This window comes from Oreochromis niloticus, linkage group LG13 (assembly GCF_001858045.2).
Source record: "Oreochromis niloticus isolate F11D_XX linkage group LG13, O_niloticus_UMD_NMBU, whole genome shotgun sequence".
NCBI classification, from domain to species: Eukaryota; Metazoa; Chordata; class Actinopteri; order Cichliformes; family Cichlidae; genus Oreochromis; species Oreochromis niloticus.
Window position 1 is genome coordinate 7,646,905 of NC_031978.2, and position 15,264 is coordinate 7,662,168.

The 15,264-nt window shown below is 43.1% G+C and overlaps 1 protein-coding gene across 7 annotated transcripts in view; it reads right to left on the minus strand.

Moving 5' to 3' along the window:
- The window catches only part of wdpcp (WD repeat containing planar cell polarity effector), an 84,672-nt gene that overhangs the window by 24,762 nt on the left and 44,646 nt on the right, over positions 1 to 15,264 (minus strand). For all 7 annotated transcript variants that reach the window (XR_002064284.2, XM_005473662.2, XM_005473665.4 and 4 more), the window contains 3 exons: positions 14,787 to 14,978; positions 5,553 to 6,156; positions 1 to 189 (listed from right to left, as the gene is read on the minus strand). Coding sequence is in view for 6 of the 7 variants with exons in the window: in XM_005473662.2 (XP_005473719.1) it covers positions 1 to 189; positions 5,553 to 6,156; positions 14,787 to 14,978 (985 nt within the window). In the remaining variant the exon portion in view is untranslated. The remainder of the gene's footprint in view (positions 190 to 5,552; positions 6,157 to 14,786; positions 14,979 to 15,264) is intronic.

Below are 15,264 nucleotides of genomic sequence, written 5' to 3' on the forward strand. Positions count from 1 at the left end.
CTTCTCTCTCTGGGTTCAGCTCCATCCTCAGCAGGTGGTTGGTGACTGAGCTCAGGCCTCGGTAGATCTCGTCCCCCGTGGTGCTCCAGTCCATGGCCTCTAGGATGCCCAGTGCCTCTCTGACTTGACCACAACGTAGCCTCTGCTGCAGCAGCTCCCCTGGACCCATCTGTCCCCCCGTGAGAGCTCCTGTCATATTGAGGGAAGGTTGAGGGAAGGTTTGTAAGCAATAATACGAAATAATAAGTATGGGCCCTAGTCCCATACTAAAACATAAATTCAAATAAAACTACCACTGAGAAAAAGATTTAAACTCTAGGGCCAGGATTTATGCATATCTGGGAAACTGAGGTTTAATCAGGTGATGCTACATAGCATGCAATTGATTCTCCAAGTCTCTACGGAAAGGAAGATGTTTTTTTCAAAAGATTTTTCTCATTTGGCGTTATGGTGATGGTGTCTAACAAAATGGTACAAAATGTCCTGTAGGTCATTGTCAAGGCCTTACTAAATGATTCACATCATTTTCAGCAACTCCTTTATGCCCTAATGGATCCTGGGAAATAGAAGATAGATGTGATTTATTGCATTCACTCAGAACAACTTTTAAGGATCTGCAGTGAAGAAACCAACAAATATGGGAATAATTTATTCAGTATTTCCATATTTTGCTACATTTTTATACCTTTTTGTTTAGTTTCTATATTTATATTTTTTTCTAAGGTTTTGATGATAGAGCAGTATGTGATTATTGATCTTTTCCTTTCCATCTATACCCTTAACAGTTTATCCAATTTAGTGTAGTGCGGGTGCTGGAGCCTATCCCAGCTCATGATTCCCAGTCCATCACAGTACTGAATGATACAGTATATTTTCATCTTTCTGTGCTAAAAAGAGGGAAAATTCTCTTTAAGCTTTAACAGTTGGTGTGATAATGATTCTGTGACCGTGCAGAATAACCTGGAGGAGTTACTTAAGTTAAGTGAGTGTCCAGTGGATCAGTTCTGACTCTGAGGCAGCACTAGATTTGTTAGACCGGCATCGACTCGTCAATCAATTAGAGAGGAAGTGTGTTCAAGCCTTCGTGTGTACTTTGTGTGCATCAGTTTCTGTGTGTAAATGCAAAGTAAAAGCAAGCTTCTCCTCATCCTGATTTAACACTTAGCAGAGTGCATGTCAGCATATGTTCAAATAACTTGCCTAAATGTTATTGAAATATTTAGCTCTCCAATAAGAATGGAAACCTTTCCAGGGTGTAACCAGCCTCTTGTGGGGTGTGTCTGTGTGCTACAGCAAATGATATTATAACATAGAGTGACCTTTACCCCGAGCTCATTTGAGGACTGCTCTGATGGACTGTGCCTTCTGATCAGTGATGACTGATTGTGCTTTTGTTTGTGCAGACAAGGAACATGTTAAATAATGTAAGAATGGCATTTTGTACCCATAACCGCAGCAGAGGTGTCTCACTCTGTCTCTTAAAGTTCAAAGCACATATACAGGTGAAGGTGTTGAATGCCAGGGATAATTATGCTCTATTGTCACTTATTCACGAAGGTACATAGTGCAGCAGATGGAGGACTCCCTGGCTCATTCTGATCTGCGTGAGACGAGTTGGTACAGGACCATGCTCTGGCAGTAGTTTCACCTCACTTCTGAACTAATAGCCTTTTTCACATGCATGCAACATTTAACACTCTGCTGTGTATGTATTAAAGTGTATATATTTACCAAACAATTTCTGGACATGGCTAGTGGCATAATAGGTGATCACTGACAGCAGTACTGTCAATGGGCCATGCTGCAGGCAGACAAGAAAAACTCACTACTGACTCTAGTCTAATTAGTATCTGGGGGGGGGGGTATGAGCAATTAAAATGACAAGCTGGCAATTAGCAAACCACCAAATCCCCTAAAGAGTGGGCTAATGTAGCTAATACATCAGCTGAGTTGCTTGTGTGTGATTTTTGGGTACTGTATGTGTTTAACTGCATGTATGAGTCCAGGACTTGGGTGCTGACATCTGGTCTAAGCTGACGCAGACAATGGATCACACCTGTCCACACTGACTTATTTGACTGTGCACAAACAACACTGAGCAGGACAAGATCAGCACCAGCATGGAGAAACACAGAACGTAGCATAAACAGGACTAAAAAATATGTTAGACGTTGGCCTAAAACATAAAAAAACAAAACGTGTTAACTTGGAGCTATTATGTCACATAAACTCATTAGCTACTGAACTTCACATTAGCATAATCATCTAAATCAGCCAATCATATGGCAGCAAGTCAATTAATTTAGGCATTAGGAAGATTTGAAAAAAAGTTGCCTGGTCTGTTGAGTCTAGATTTCTATTGCAATATTCAGATGGTAGGGTCACACTGGCTTGAGTCAAACGTCAGTTTGTTGTTGTTGTTGGTGTAAAGGTGTGGTTGGATATTTTCTTGGCAGACTTTGGCTCCTTAGTACCAATCTAGGGGTTTCACCCAGGCACAGTATTAGGCAAATATGGATTTTTTTTAGAAGTGAGAATCAAGTAAAGCTACTGGAGTACCTACTCAAGTAAGTACTTCTGGCTACAGATGGCTCCATCCTCATTAATCAATGCTGGTTACTGGCAGTAGGAGTGCACTGGCTTATGAGTGGGCTTGTGTTTCATCTCTGGTTTGGTGTCAGTTCAATATAATAACCACCACACTGTGGAAACACATGCAGAACTGAGGAGAATGGGACCCATATAAAAAGTCTACGATAGGCTATGCTTCAATAAATAATAGCAAGTTTTAATTTGAAGTTTTAATCAGTTTTAAGATCAAGTTTTTGTCTCCAAGAACCGGTCAAAGAGTCCATTCTCTCTGGGAAGACAATGATGAGGTAGCTTTGGTTCGCACACATGAAACGTGCCACAAATCCTTGAGCAACAAATACAAAAAAAAAAGAAAAATCTAGCATGTGAAGTAATGTATCTGGTTCCTCTCACACCTCTGCACAGGTGGCTAATAACGGTGTGCAGTGGGTGTGAGTGTCAAAATCTATAGATAATGGCAGAAGCTCCCTATAAAACACTGGAAACGAGCGGGGGATTTCTGATGTTACGATCAAACATGTAATTTTGACAGACCATAAACCCATCTTAGAAATGATGGATAACTCTGCTCACTAATTCGCAGCAGATCAACAAACTCACTTCCATGTCACCTTGATGACCTAGTGAATTTTTTTATTGCCAATGAAAGAAGCATTAGGTGGGCTCGTTCTCCACACACAGTTACATCATTGTCCTTTAATATTTCCCTGTTTTCCCATCTGTACAAAATAAAAGAAATTGCTATTTTTTCTTGGGTGCTGTGCAGCACATTCCCCAGTCTGCCCCTCCACAGCCTGTACCAGTGCAGGCCCAGCCATGGCCAACGTGTGCCCAGATGAGATAACTCAGTGCAGGCAGGGGGTGGGGGTGGGAGGGGCACCAGGGAGGGCTGCCTCCTATGGAAAAGAGAGAACTTGGAGCTTGGCCAAGTCTTTCTTCCTAACCGCCTCCCGACTCACTCCTTCTGTCATGTAGCGGGCCTTATGAAACAAGTCAATACAGAGAAGAAGCAAACAAATGAGTTGGAGTGAAAGTCTGTGTGTGTGTGTGTGTGTACGAACAGAAGCACAGAAATAGAAGAATACACACACGTGTGAAGGGGGGGAGAATTATCATGGAGAAAAGACGTGCAGTGACTTTCTTCATCAAATACTTGGCAGACGATCAGAGGAGCGGAAGCTATTGTTGGAAGACACCCTCCTCTTTCCCTGTGCACACAGGCAAACACAGTCAAACACACACACACACACACACACACCCCTCAAACACACATTTCAAATGCACACTTCTACTACCTTCCTCCCTCCACCCTCACTCTCCTGCTTTCAAACTTCGGTAGAGAGTTGCGTGCCACTGTCACATCTTCTTTCCAAAGTCACAATTAAAGATGCTGAATATGTGTGTGTGCTTCGGAGGGTGAGGTGGCTGCTTCGTAAAAATTTTGATTGGCAAACTTTATCTGGGGACCCCGAGGGACTGCGCAGCCACTGTAAATGATTTATCGGAAAAATGCATCCCAGAATGCTCCTCGGGGGCTCGTGCCCCGGGGCGATTATTGAATGACCTCTGAGAGCGTGACTCCCGCTAACCTTCCCGCCTGTCAACAAATTAACTTCCTTCAGGAGTGGAAAGGTAAAGGGACGACCAGCTCGACAGCAGTATTCACACAGGCGGGTTCAGACACAGCGTCAGATCTAAAACAGAGCGAGAGTGTGTGAAGGGAGGAAGGCACCTTCGTTAGGAAAGGGAGGCTGTGCCTGAAGTGTTTTCTACTTTGAACCGTGTAATGTAAAATTTAAAGAAATGTGAGGGAACTTATTCTTGGCAGAAGGAGTAAGAAATACAAAGAACTCAAACAGGAAAACAGGTAAAACAGGAAAAATGGATCTCATTATCCATCTGTTTTACACATATGTTTATTCCATAACTTACGGGGAAAAAAAGTTAATCTCCATGAATTAGAAAAAGAAAAAGGTTTTGCAGTCCTATAGCTGGGACATGCATGTTTTTTTATAGCACACTTGTTGAGGCCTCAGTTACAAGACTAGAAGACCAGTTTGCAGCCCATTGGCAACCTTGGTTGCCAGGGCAAAATGTGCATTCCTCAACTAGTTACTGGAGATCATTGGGTGAAATTAATTGCAAAGAGACACAGGGTGCTGTACCAGGAATCTCCCTGTGATTGCTTTTGCTATGTTCAACCGTACCTTGCATGGAAGTCACTGACTTCTCTGCAAATACTCAAACTCACACTGTGTTTGCTTTCAAAATGAAAGTTGTGCTTTACCCCTGCAACCATATAAAAAAGTGCAACTTTTACTTTGAAGGCAAACAATCTCCATTTCCAGTTTGCGTTGCACTCTTCAGTTCCATGGCAGCTGAACATAGCTTTGTTGCCAGCTGTTTGCAGGCAAGTTGGCATCTTCTATGCAATCTATAGGTGACTGCAGCAATTTACTACTCCCCAGCTGATCAGGGAACCCGCCTTTCTCCCTAGCAACCAGTGGTTACCACGGGGGTCACTAACCAGACTCTAGGCTTCCAAGACTGAGGCCTTAAACTTTAGACTTAGGTTTATGGTCAGGGGCATGGCCATTTTGAGGAGGTTGAACCTTACAAGACGCCTCCTCTAATCAGTTTTTCTGGTGTTGGTTTGTTTTGGAGCATTTGTATTGCAATTATCTGAAACTTTTGTCTTTTTGTGCCATTAATTGTCCTAACATCCAAGAAGAATTTTAGTGCATGAGATTCTGCTATTTAATTTATATGTGTTAAGTTAGCACTAGTTAGCCAATATCCATGGTTTGTCTATATATCAAACAGTCTCAGCACACTAGCAATATGCATCTTTTATATACAGCCTTTGTTTTTTTCCTATACAAGATTCTGGTGATTGACAATAACAAAACATTCCTCATAATTTCAGAAGACCATTTTTTGTCCAATGTTATTTTACCTACCTAGTCTAAATCTCAAGGCTGCCAGTGGTCCCCCATGAAAAGCCAGTGTGAGCATATCTGTCCCCTCTGGGCCTCCATCCAAGCCAGTCGCCCATTGCAGTCCTGCCAAGCCTCCAGAACAGCGCAGGTGCTGAGCTAGTCTTAACGTGGGAGCTGAAGCTACCTCCTCTGATACGAGCGCCATATTTACAGGTGCCAAGCCCACATCAAAGCACATCAGCTCTTCCTGTCCTCCCCCTACCATGACAACAGCCCCAGCAGGGTGCCAGGCGAGGAGGGTGGCCGGCACGGGGCACGAGGCTAGGAAAGAGATCCCGCGTCGTTGGTCGTACAAGACTAAGGAGGAGTCACTTAAGCCAAGAAGCAGAGTGGTCTCAGAGGGGTGACGCGAGCAGGAGACTGGGTGAGATGACAGCGGGATTCGGGTGACTGAAAGGCGGTGCAGGCGTCCTCGTGCACATTCATACACGCAGGTATCAGCCCAGGACTCCTCTCTGAATCCCTGAGGCCCTGCAGGTAACTCCACTGTTAGTACCTGGTAGGGCTGGAGCAGGCTGAAGCGGCAGTCCAGGGGGTTGCCTTCAGTGCGGACTGAGCTTAGGACCTGAAGGAGAAAAAAGGTAGAGAGGACAAGGGAACAGCTTCAGAAATAATGGCATGAAGAGAAATTTCGAAGTTGAAGAAAAATGATCTTGTAATCTTGTTTTGCACGGCTATATCCTGGCATGTAATGTTTCCACAGGAAATGGAAGAATGTGTGAAGGATCGTGGTTGTCTGTTGATCTGAATCTACGTCTGTCTACAGACATCCCTGGTGAAGTCTTCACAGTTTGGTCTGGCAATTTCCTTTCTGAGATGGAATCCATATATGAAAATTAAGTACACATATTCACAGAGAATGATTTGTAATAATAATTTGCTTGACCCAAGATGCCTCATTTGCTGTTCAAACTTTCTGTTTACAAGAGGCAGCCAATCAGAAGACAATTGGATTTAAATCGGCACGTTTCAGACCGGACATGAACTGTAGGAGGCCACCAAGGCCCAGTATGAGGAAAGGATTATTTTAAACAGCGAATCAAGCAAAGCTACTGTAATAAAGAGCAAGAAGAGCAATGTGGAGTTTGAAATCAACATAGTCCTCCGTCCTGATACAGGCATGCCAGCATGCTGAAACAAGATTTGAAGGATGATGTCTTCTTTCAGTGTCAAGGAACAAAAACATTACTGTAAACTTTAGGGGAAGAGGATGGAAAAAATACTTCCTGCAATTACAATCATGTCTCTGCATCTAGATCAAGTGTATTTTAAAAAATGTTTTTATTAGTCTGTATTCGTCATCATAGATCTTGTAATTTCTGTTGTTGTTTTAACATGCTCTTCAACTTGAAACCTGTTTTGTGCTGCAGCTGTTATTGAACTAACCTGTTTTGGAATAAAACGGCGGAGACAAAGACAGAACACGTGAGAGAAAGACAGAAATGAGTCATGCCGTGGCAGCAGCCCCAAACCCCCTGGAGATGGAAGAAATGGAGCCTTCCATATTGCTCATAAACACCCAGCTGTCAATCAAGACAGCTAATGATAAGAGCTCTATTTTAACTCAAGGTCAACATCATCTTCTCCCTAAGCATGCCATGGCTTGGCACATAATGATAAACAACCTCCTCTGTTTACCTGTGTGAGGAGCCAAGAGCTCAGCAATAGACATGGCAAATGACAAGAAAAGGAGCCCTTTTCACTGGATACATGAAGAAATCTTGAATTTTTTTGACCAATGGTCAAATGCAAAACGTAGATTATTTCTGCCTGGCCTACAACCAGTTTGCGTGGGTCCTGCTATGCAAACAAGCACTGACATTGAGGGAGACAGGCCGTGTCACGGGTGGTAGTGTCGATAAACACCCACAAGAAACCTGGAACAGTACGTGGATGACAGGAGAACACAGGCTGTACTGAACATCAGTCCAACAGTTACACAGTCACTAAAAGAGCTTTTTAGGAAGGATTTCACCTTACCAAAGCCTCTATCAGAGCCCTGCATTGACCGTGGCAGCTTTGGCTAAATGAGCCCATTTCTTTTCGCCGTGTAGACAGAAAGAAGGATCGGCTGCCTGCCTGCCTGCCTTCCTTTCCTTTTGCAAAGCTGCTCGGCCCAGTTTTTTGGCAGGCATTGCCAAAAAGGGACTTAGAGGGAGGAAGGCAGGGTTTTTTTTGCCTGCCCATGGTCTACAGCAGGAGAGAAGCAGATGACTGTCCTCCTGAAAGCTTTTTTTCCTCCCTATAATCCCCCAGAGCTAGCTCCTGCTGCACCCCAGGGGGTGGATGCTGCGTGTGAATGTGTGTGTTTATTTGAAGCAGCAGGGTAGAGGGGCTCAATTCATGTAAAAGGTGGTGTATCCTGGGGCTGGTGCAGTTCTCTGGATAGCTTAATTTCTGCAAAGTGACACATGCGTGAAAATAAACTAGCACACAAATGCATAGCAGGTGAGGGTCCATCGTATTCACCCTACAGAACACTGGACTCATAAGACCTACCTCAGTGCCACAAACCGTGACACCCCCCACCCCTCAACCACATCTCATCCTTTCAGCTTTTCATCGCATGCCCGGCTTGCTAGTGCCCGCTGCCTGCTGTGAGCCTGCATGCCACCATGGCACCATCGGGGGGTTGAGGTGCAGCTGACTCAGCTCTGTTTCACCTGACAGATGACCCTCCAAGAACAGGGATCAGAGGGCAGAGGCAGCTAAAGTTCTGAGCCAACAAATAAATACTACATGGATGGTTTCAACCTGCAGCAGCCAATATTTACAGGATTTTTAAAAATGTACAATATGCACAAAAAACATATATGACGTGAGAAAACAACAGCATGTTCAACCCAATTTGGGATTTTCATAACACAGCTGATGATCATTGCTTTATTACACTCTCAGCCCCTCTATAAATATTTCTGACCAACATTATTCACAGTTTAAATATTAAACCAACTTTAGCACCATTGCACATAATATTCATCATCTAATCCTGCTCTGTGGCACATTTAATTCAGAACTGGTATCAAGAAAGTAAAGGAAAAAGATTAAAGTCACTAGAAAAGTGGATTATGGAAGTCAGAATCCAGGCTACTGAACTGACTAGTGTTTCAATAGAGACAGTGACTGTGAAAAGTCCCTGAGTCCATCAATCCATGAGTGGCTGCAGGTCATAATCCCATAACCCCCCTCACCAATAAAAATATTCAAGTTATTTAAGACAGTAGTCCCCAACCTTTTTTGTGCCACGGACCGGTTTATGTCCGACAATATTTTCCAAGGACCGCCCTTTAAGGTGTCGCGGATAAATACAACAAAATAAAACCAGTAACGGTACCAAAAAAAAAAGAAGATTTATTCATAACACACGGGAAAATCCCCAGGGAAACCGAGTTAGCGATTAAAAAAAATAACACTAGTGTTAAAAAAAATAACACTAAAAACTGTTAGAAACCCTGAAAACCATGAATTTCACTCCCAAGCGTCAACTCTCATGGCCCAATACCAAACGACTCACGGACCGGTACCAGGCCGTGGCCCGGGGGTTGGGGACTGCTGATTTAAGAAGTTCAAAAAACACAAAGATCGAGAAGAAGTGACAATCCTGAACAGTTGACTGCTGAAGTGAGCAGATGATGGCTCCATTAAACTGTAGGAGGTGATTTGCTGCCACAGTGTGAGCCCACTATTCCCCTAAGATACAAAGATGCTCTAAGTTTAGGTTCATCACACGATCACGGTCTCTCTATTTGAGTGGTCTCATCCATTTTCCCAATCTTAATGTCATGCATATGCTACGACCTCAAACCAGTTGGACACCTCAAGGAGATTTTTGGCTGATTTGTTGAGAGTGCATCATTGGTACATTCATCAAAACATCAAGGGTGTAGCATCTCTTGGAAGAGTGGTCTTCCATCCCTGTTTGGTTATATATATCTGTCACTCTTTTGTATTTCATCTGGTTACAATGAGTATTCTCATACTCTGGAGTGCCGTCATTTCACCATTTCACTTTTTTATGCATTGACCTTTGTATTTAACTATGTTGTATTTACTGCCCTTAAGTATAATAGTACAACATGCGTCAAATATTTTAGTGGATGCATTTGCTAGTGCTAAAAGCGACATTCAGTGCCAGAAGCATCCACACTCCTACAGCCAGTGTAGTTGCATTGTAACTCCAGGTCATCTTTAAGTCGAAGGTACGCTTCATATTCCTTCATCTGGACTGAGCAAAGTCAAGCAAAATGTCCCTGAAGGCAACACAACTGATTAGGAGATTTAAGAAAATTCAAGACTTGCAGGATTATGGAGGTTTCTGCCTTTCAGGGCCAAAATATAATCTTGAAATGCTAACATTACTCTAAAGACCAGAAAGGAAGAAAGACAAACGATAAAACTGTTTACCTGCAGTTGGCTGTGTGATCTTTACAATAAGATGTAGGTGATGTGTTACTCTTTAGATTTTAGACAGACTTAGCATAGCACAGTAAATATTTACAAATCACTGGGACTTAATCTCATCATTTACAAAGCCAAATCTAACTACTTTCTTATTTTTAAAGCACCCCTTTTCACCTCTTTTAACAAGCTGCTACAATTTATGCCCTTAAACAACAATCAACCTGTAAAAAAGGTGTAGAGATGTGTCGTAATGTGTCCAGAAAAGCAAAGCTTTGTTTGCCTGTGAACTCTTCAGAGTATATTGTGGCATGTGAATGTACAGCATTCCCTGATTCTGGGAGCATAAAATAAAAAATGATGAATCAGGTCAAGAATGAGAGTGAGCAAGTGAGTGAACAGATGTGAAAAAGAGAGACAGAGAAAAAGGGATGCAGACAGAAATATGCAGTAAAGATGATGAGAAAGAGTGGAAATGGAAAAGAATAAAGAGAGGAGAAAGATGCAAAGAGAGCAGAGACAGGGAGAGAGGGAGACAGAGAGAGAGAAAGAAAGACTTCTAGTAAGTAGCTTTCTCCTGGTTATTGGTTTCAGTGACTGGTCAAAACTATTCTTCTCCATTCTTCTCCTCTCTCTCTCTCACCGGCACCTTTTTTCCCCTTCCATGGCGTGAAAGATAAAGCGGACGGGCCCAACTGTGTGGCTGGCCCTTGTTCACAGCAGTGGCCTTTTGAAGCCAATTTTCCAGCTCACGGAGCAGAGAAAGACAGGGAGAGACGGATAGAGAGAGACGGAGGGACTTGGAGGAGAGTCGAGGGATGAGGGGTGTTTGGGGAGGCGGAGGGGGGATAGCTGGGTGGGACTGGGGAAGTTTTAGGTATGTGATTTGGGGTTAGAGTTGAAGTACTGATGTGAGAAAATGCACAGGCACAGCGGGATTACGAACCAAAATATTCCTCATACCTTCCCCGGCTGAAAATAACGGAGGGAATATCATTCACTGGACGCAAAACTGTACCAGCAGTGCTTCCAGTGTGATGTTTAAAAAGCAGCGGAGCTTGGGGGTAAATCGACACTTTGGATTCAGCGCCAGACCCTTTCATGGTACAAATTATTTTGCAGTGCATTTCTGAAAAGTGCTTTCTGAAACATGTGCTTTAATTCTTCATATTAAGACTGCAGCTTTTAATGTTTAAGGAGCAAGTCTTGCCAGCAATCTTGCTTCAAAAGCACCCTTACTCTTCATCACAGTGTTCTTGAAGTGAAGAATAAATAAAATATAGATTAGAAATTATTTAATTTCTATGAATTTTTTTTTTGCTGTACTCTTAAGTCAAAAAATAATTAAAAGACAGCACAAATCAACAAACAAATGCAGATCAAACAACTACAGACTGTTTGGTGACAGATAACAGGATAGACACACTGTTAAAAAAAAGTGTTTGCAAACAACCGGGAAAAAAAAGCAAAAGCAAACAAAACATTCATCTCACTTCATTTAAGATTATTAAATTCCAGGAAATGGCTGGTTTATGTGTGTTTGTTTGGAGGGGGAGGGTGTATAAAGCATGAAGGAAGGATCATTAAAAATGTTAACTGGCTCCTGCATAAAAACCAACTGTGTATGTTTTCCTCTCTTTACCCCCCCCCCCCCCCCACGTTCCGTGGCTCCACTTATCAGCATGAGGAGGGAGGAGGTGGCGAGGGGGGTATACGAATTAAGACCACATAGGGAAAGAAATCAGACTTTTTTAAATGCCGAGAGACTGGCTAGAAAATTGGCTTAGTGCGGCAGATAGCGAACTGAACAAAAGGAACATATATATGAGCTTGAAGTGATTGAAGTAGCTGGCGTCGCCCGATGTGTGCCCAGCATTTGATTCCCGCTACGGCTCTTACATAAACTGCTCGCTTAATTTCACACCGCGCATCTGAAAAATGACAACAAACGCTTTCATTAGAGAGCGATGGCGCAGCCCCATGAAGAGACTTTAATGTTCTTGAAGCGAGGAGGAAGGAAGGAGGAGAAGGATGAGAGGAGGGGGGTGTTGAAGGAGACACAGAGACTAAACTAGGTGAAGGAGTGTGATAAATGTGGCGAGCGTTCCAAAAACAAGAAGAAAAACCAGCAAACAGCATCTGCTTTGATTATTTCAATATTCATGTACCCCCCCCCCTCTCCAATTCCTCCCTCTTTCTCTGCTGCGTGAATTTGTTTTCCTAGCATGCGATTGGTAACGCTCATCTTTCCTCCTTCTCCCTTCTCTCTTTGGTGTGGCGAATATTTTGCATATGCTTACTGAGGTACACGTACCGGGGTTAGAGTTAAGCCCGGTTTGGTAATTTGGGATCTTTCATCTGCTTTCGGCACGAGGCCAATCCTACACTGACACAGAATCGGGTCATGGGTAGGGTTTTTGCCATAGGCCACGAGGATGTGCGTTTCAGCCCGTGCGTGAATGTGTGGGCGTTCTCCTTCACGCTGTACCACAGCTTAGCTCTCTTGCTTATTTCATATGGTGATGCATGAAGGTGCAACACAGAGGTACCACCCTTGAGGTGACTAACACACCATCCCCAATCCCATCCAGGATAACGCAGGTCTCTCCTCAAATTCAGCAGCTTTGTTGCCCCTTTTTCCCTCGCTGGTGTCTGGTGAGTGTGTCTGCGAGCCTCCCTGTGTGTGAAACTATAAAAATATATGGGAGGACTTTGTGTTACTGACACTGGGGGCTTCAAATAAAGACTGAAAAGTATTTTATAAGTATTTACTATATTTCATTATGTGTTCATGTAACTAAAATTCAACTTGGCTTGTCCTCTAAAAATTCCTAGTTCAATAATGAGAGCATCCATCCTTGCCAAACCATCAGCTACCATTATACAAAATCTATCGTGAACACTTAGGAAGTATGAGGATTTCTGCACTGATTAATCAATCTTCATCTAAGTCATGAACAGATGGACTTAATCAATCACACTTTAGGCTTTAAGAAAACATGAATGTCTTTGCAACTTATTTCAAAGCTACTTGTAGCCAGGTAATTTAAATAAGGAGTTAAGGTAAAAGACATATGTGGTTTGTAGAGGTGAACAGATTCTTTTATAGAGAGATTCTAGGTGCAGCTAATTGGTGTCAGGTGTCAGGGTGGGGGTCTCAGGATCACATCTCCGATTTGATTCTGTTGGCTTTGTTTGGTGACTTCCAGCTTACACCTGATTGGTTTGCTGGTGGTGAAGTGGCGGGGATGACAATTAGCACCTCAAGTCTGAAGTGAGGGAGGGCTGTAGGTGCTCTCTGCAGATTGGGAGCAGTTGTTGCTTCAAGTGGAGGATGTTAAGCATCTATTCCTAAGTGGGGGAAGAGTACTGAGGTTTTGCAAACACATGACCACTAACCATGTGATCTTAGTTTGTCCATCATTTTGGGTATGTGACAATCATGGTAGGGTCAAATGACTAAGCTCCTAATCACACAGGCCTAGAAACTGGTCAGTGACTCTCTGGCAACCACTGGTGACTAGGGAAAAATGTGTACTCCTCAGCCAGTCAGGAAAAATCTCCTTGCAATTTCTTTGGTTGCTATTGCTGCATTTGCCTGTAGTTTGCATGGGAGATTCTGCTTTGTCTACAACCACTTGTTTACTCTCTGACAGGCAGTGAAACTGTGACACAAACAATCTGCCTTCAAAGTAAAAGTTGTGTCTTGGCATTGCAAACATTTTCTGGTTTGCATCGCCCTTTCCAAGTAGTCAGCAAATGTTTGCACATACGTCGATATCCTGCGTGCAAAGCACAGGAAGCCGCTGCAATCTGTTAGCAACCAAAGCAATAAAAACAATGTTTTTCTCAGCACTGTTTGCAACAGCCAGCAACCTCCAGGAACCATTCGCCAACCAGTTGTGGGATATACATTTCACGCTCATGACCAGTGATTGTATCAGATCCAATATGTTGGACAACTATAGCAAGACTCTATAACAGGAGACTGAAATATGGATTGTCTGCAGCAGTGCGGCTGCTGCACCAATCTATTGTAGTGAAGAGAGCTGAGAGAGAAGGTGAAGGTGTAGATTTTCTGTTTGTTCCCACCCTTACACAGGGTCATGTGCTGTGGGCAGTGACTGAAAGATGAGACAGCATATAAAAGCGCACACAGCTTTAGATTTTGCACCAGGAGCTTGTTCTTTCAGGAGGAACTCAGAATATAACTGTGACCACAGGTCAAAACAAACCAGCTAAATGCCTCCTAGGTGAGGTGGATTGTGAGTGATGTCACTGCTCAAATCCGCCAGCCATGTCAATCTCAGTCATCAATTAAGATGCTTGAATTGCTCCACATGGAGTAGGAGCTTTCTTCCCAAGAAAACGATGGGAGTAATCATTTTCTGCAAATGTATTCACACACAAGCCTGATATACCCACAGTAACCTCAAAAGCAACCAAGACCAATTCATTAACCCTCTCCAAACCAGTAAAACATTGGAATGAGCAAAGACCATTACCGCTCTGGTTTCCCTGTAGGTAAATGTTTTCATTCCACAACCTTTTCCCCTGTTTTAATGAATACAGGGTTTGTTCGACTGCTTACATGTGGTGTTTATTGGAACCTTTATTAAGGTCTTAAAATCCAAACAAGACATTTAAAGTTTTGAGCTGTTTCACTAAACCTTTATCATAGAATTTTGACAAGTAGTATTAGGAAATGCACAGGTGGAAATTACTCATTATCCCTGTGTTTAATGTAGCCATCATAAGTATACCTGTGCTATGCTCTGTGTGTGTGTGCATGTATACCTTCAGGCCTTCAGCAGGTGAGCAGCTGATCAGGACAAGGTTATTCCTGTGTGTATCTGTGGGAGTCCAGGGCCATAGCTCCTCACTGGACTCATCCTGGTTCCACCAGCAGAGCACCACATCCTGGACACTGTTGAGACCTACATGTCTGTGAAGCCTACGACCACACCCGCCCAACTCCACACACACCACCTGGACACAAAAATACAAAATTGTGAAAATGGGCAATTAAAATAGTAGGAAGACAGAGATTCTTGGAGTTAGAACATATTTTATGAAGAATGGGAAAGATATGCGAGTATCTCAGTGTTTCGCTCATTTGGATTCACCTTCCTGGCCTGTTTTAAAACCCGAGGGCTCTGACACTTTCACGGCTGGAGCCCCTGGTGCCTCTGCTGTCCTTCCCCCATCCTGTTTTTGTTGATGTCTAAGGTTGTTTTTTCATCTTCCATTATTAATGTCTGTGTGCGTTTTGTTC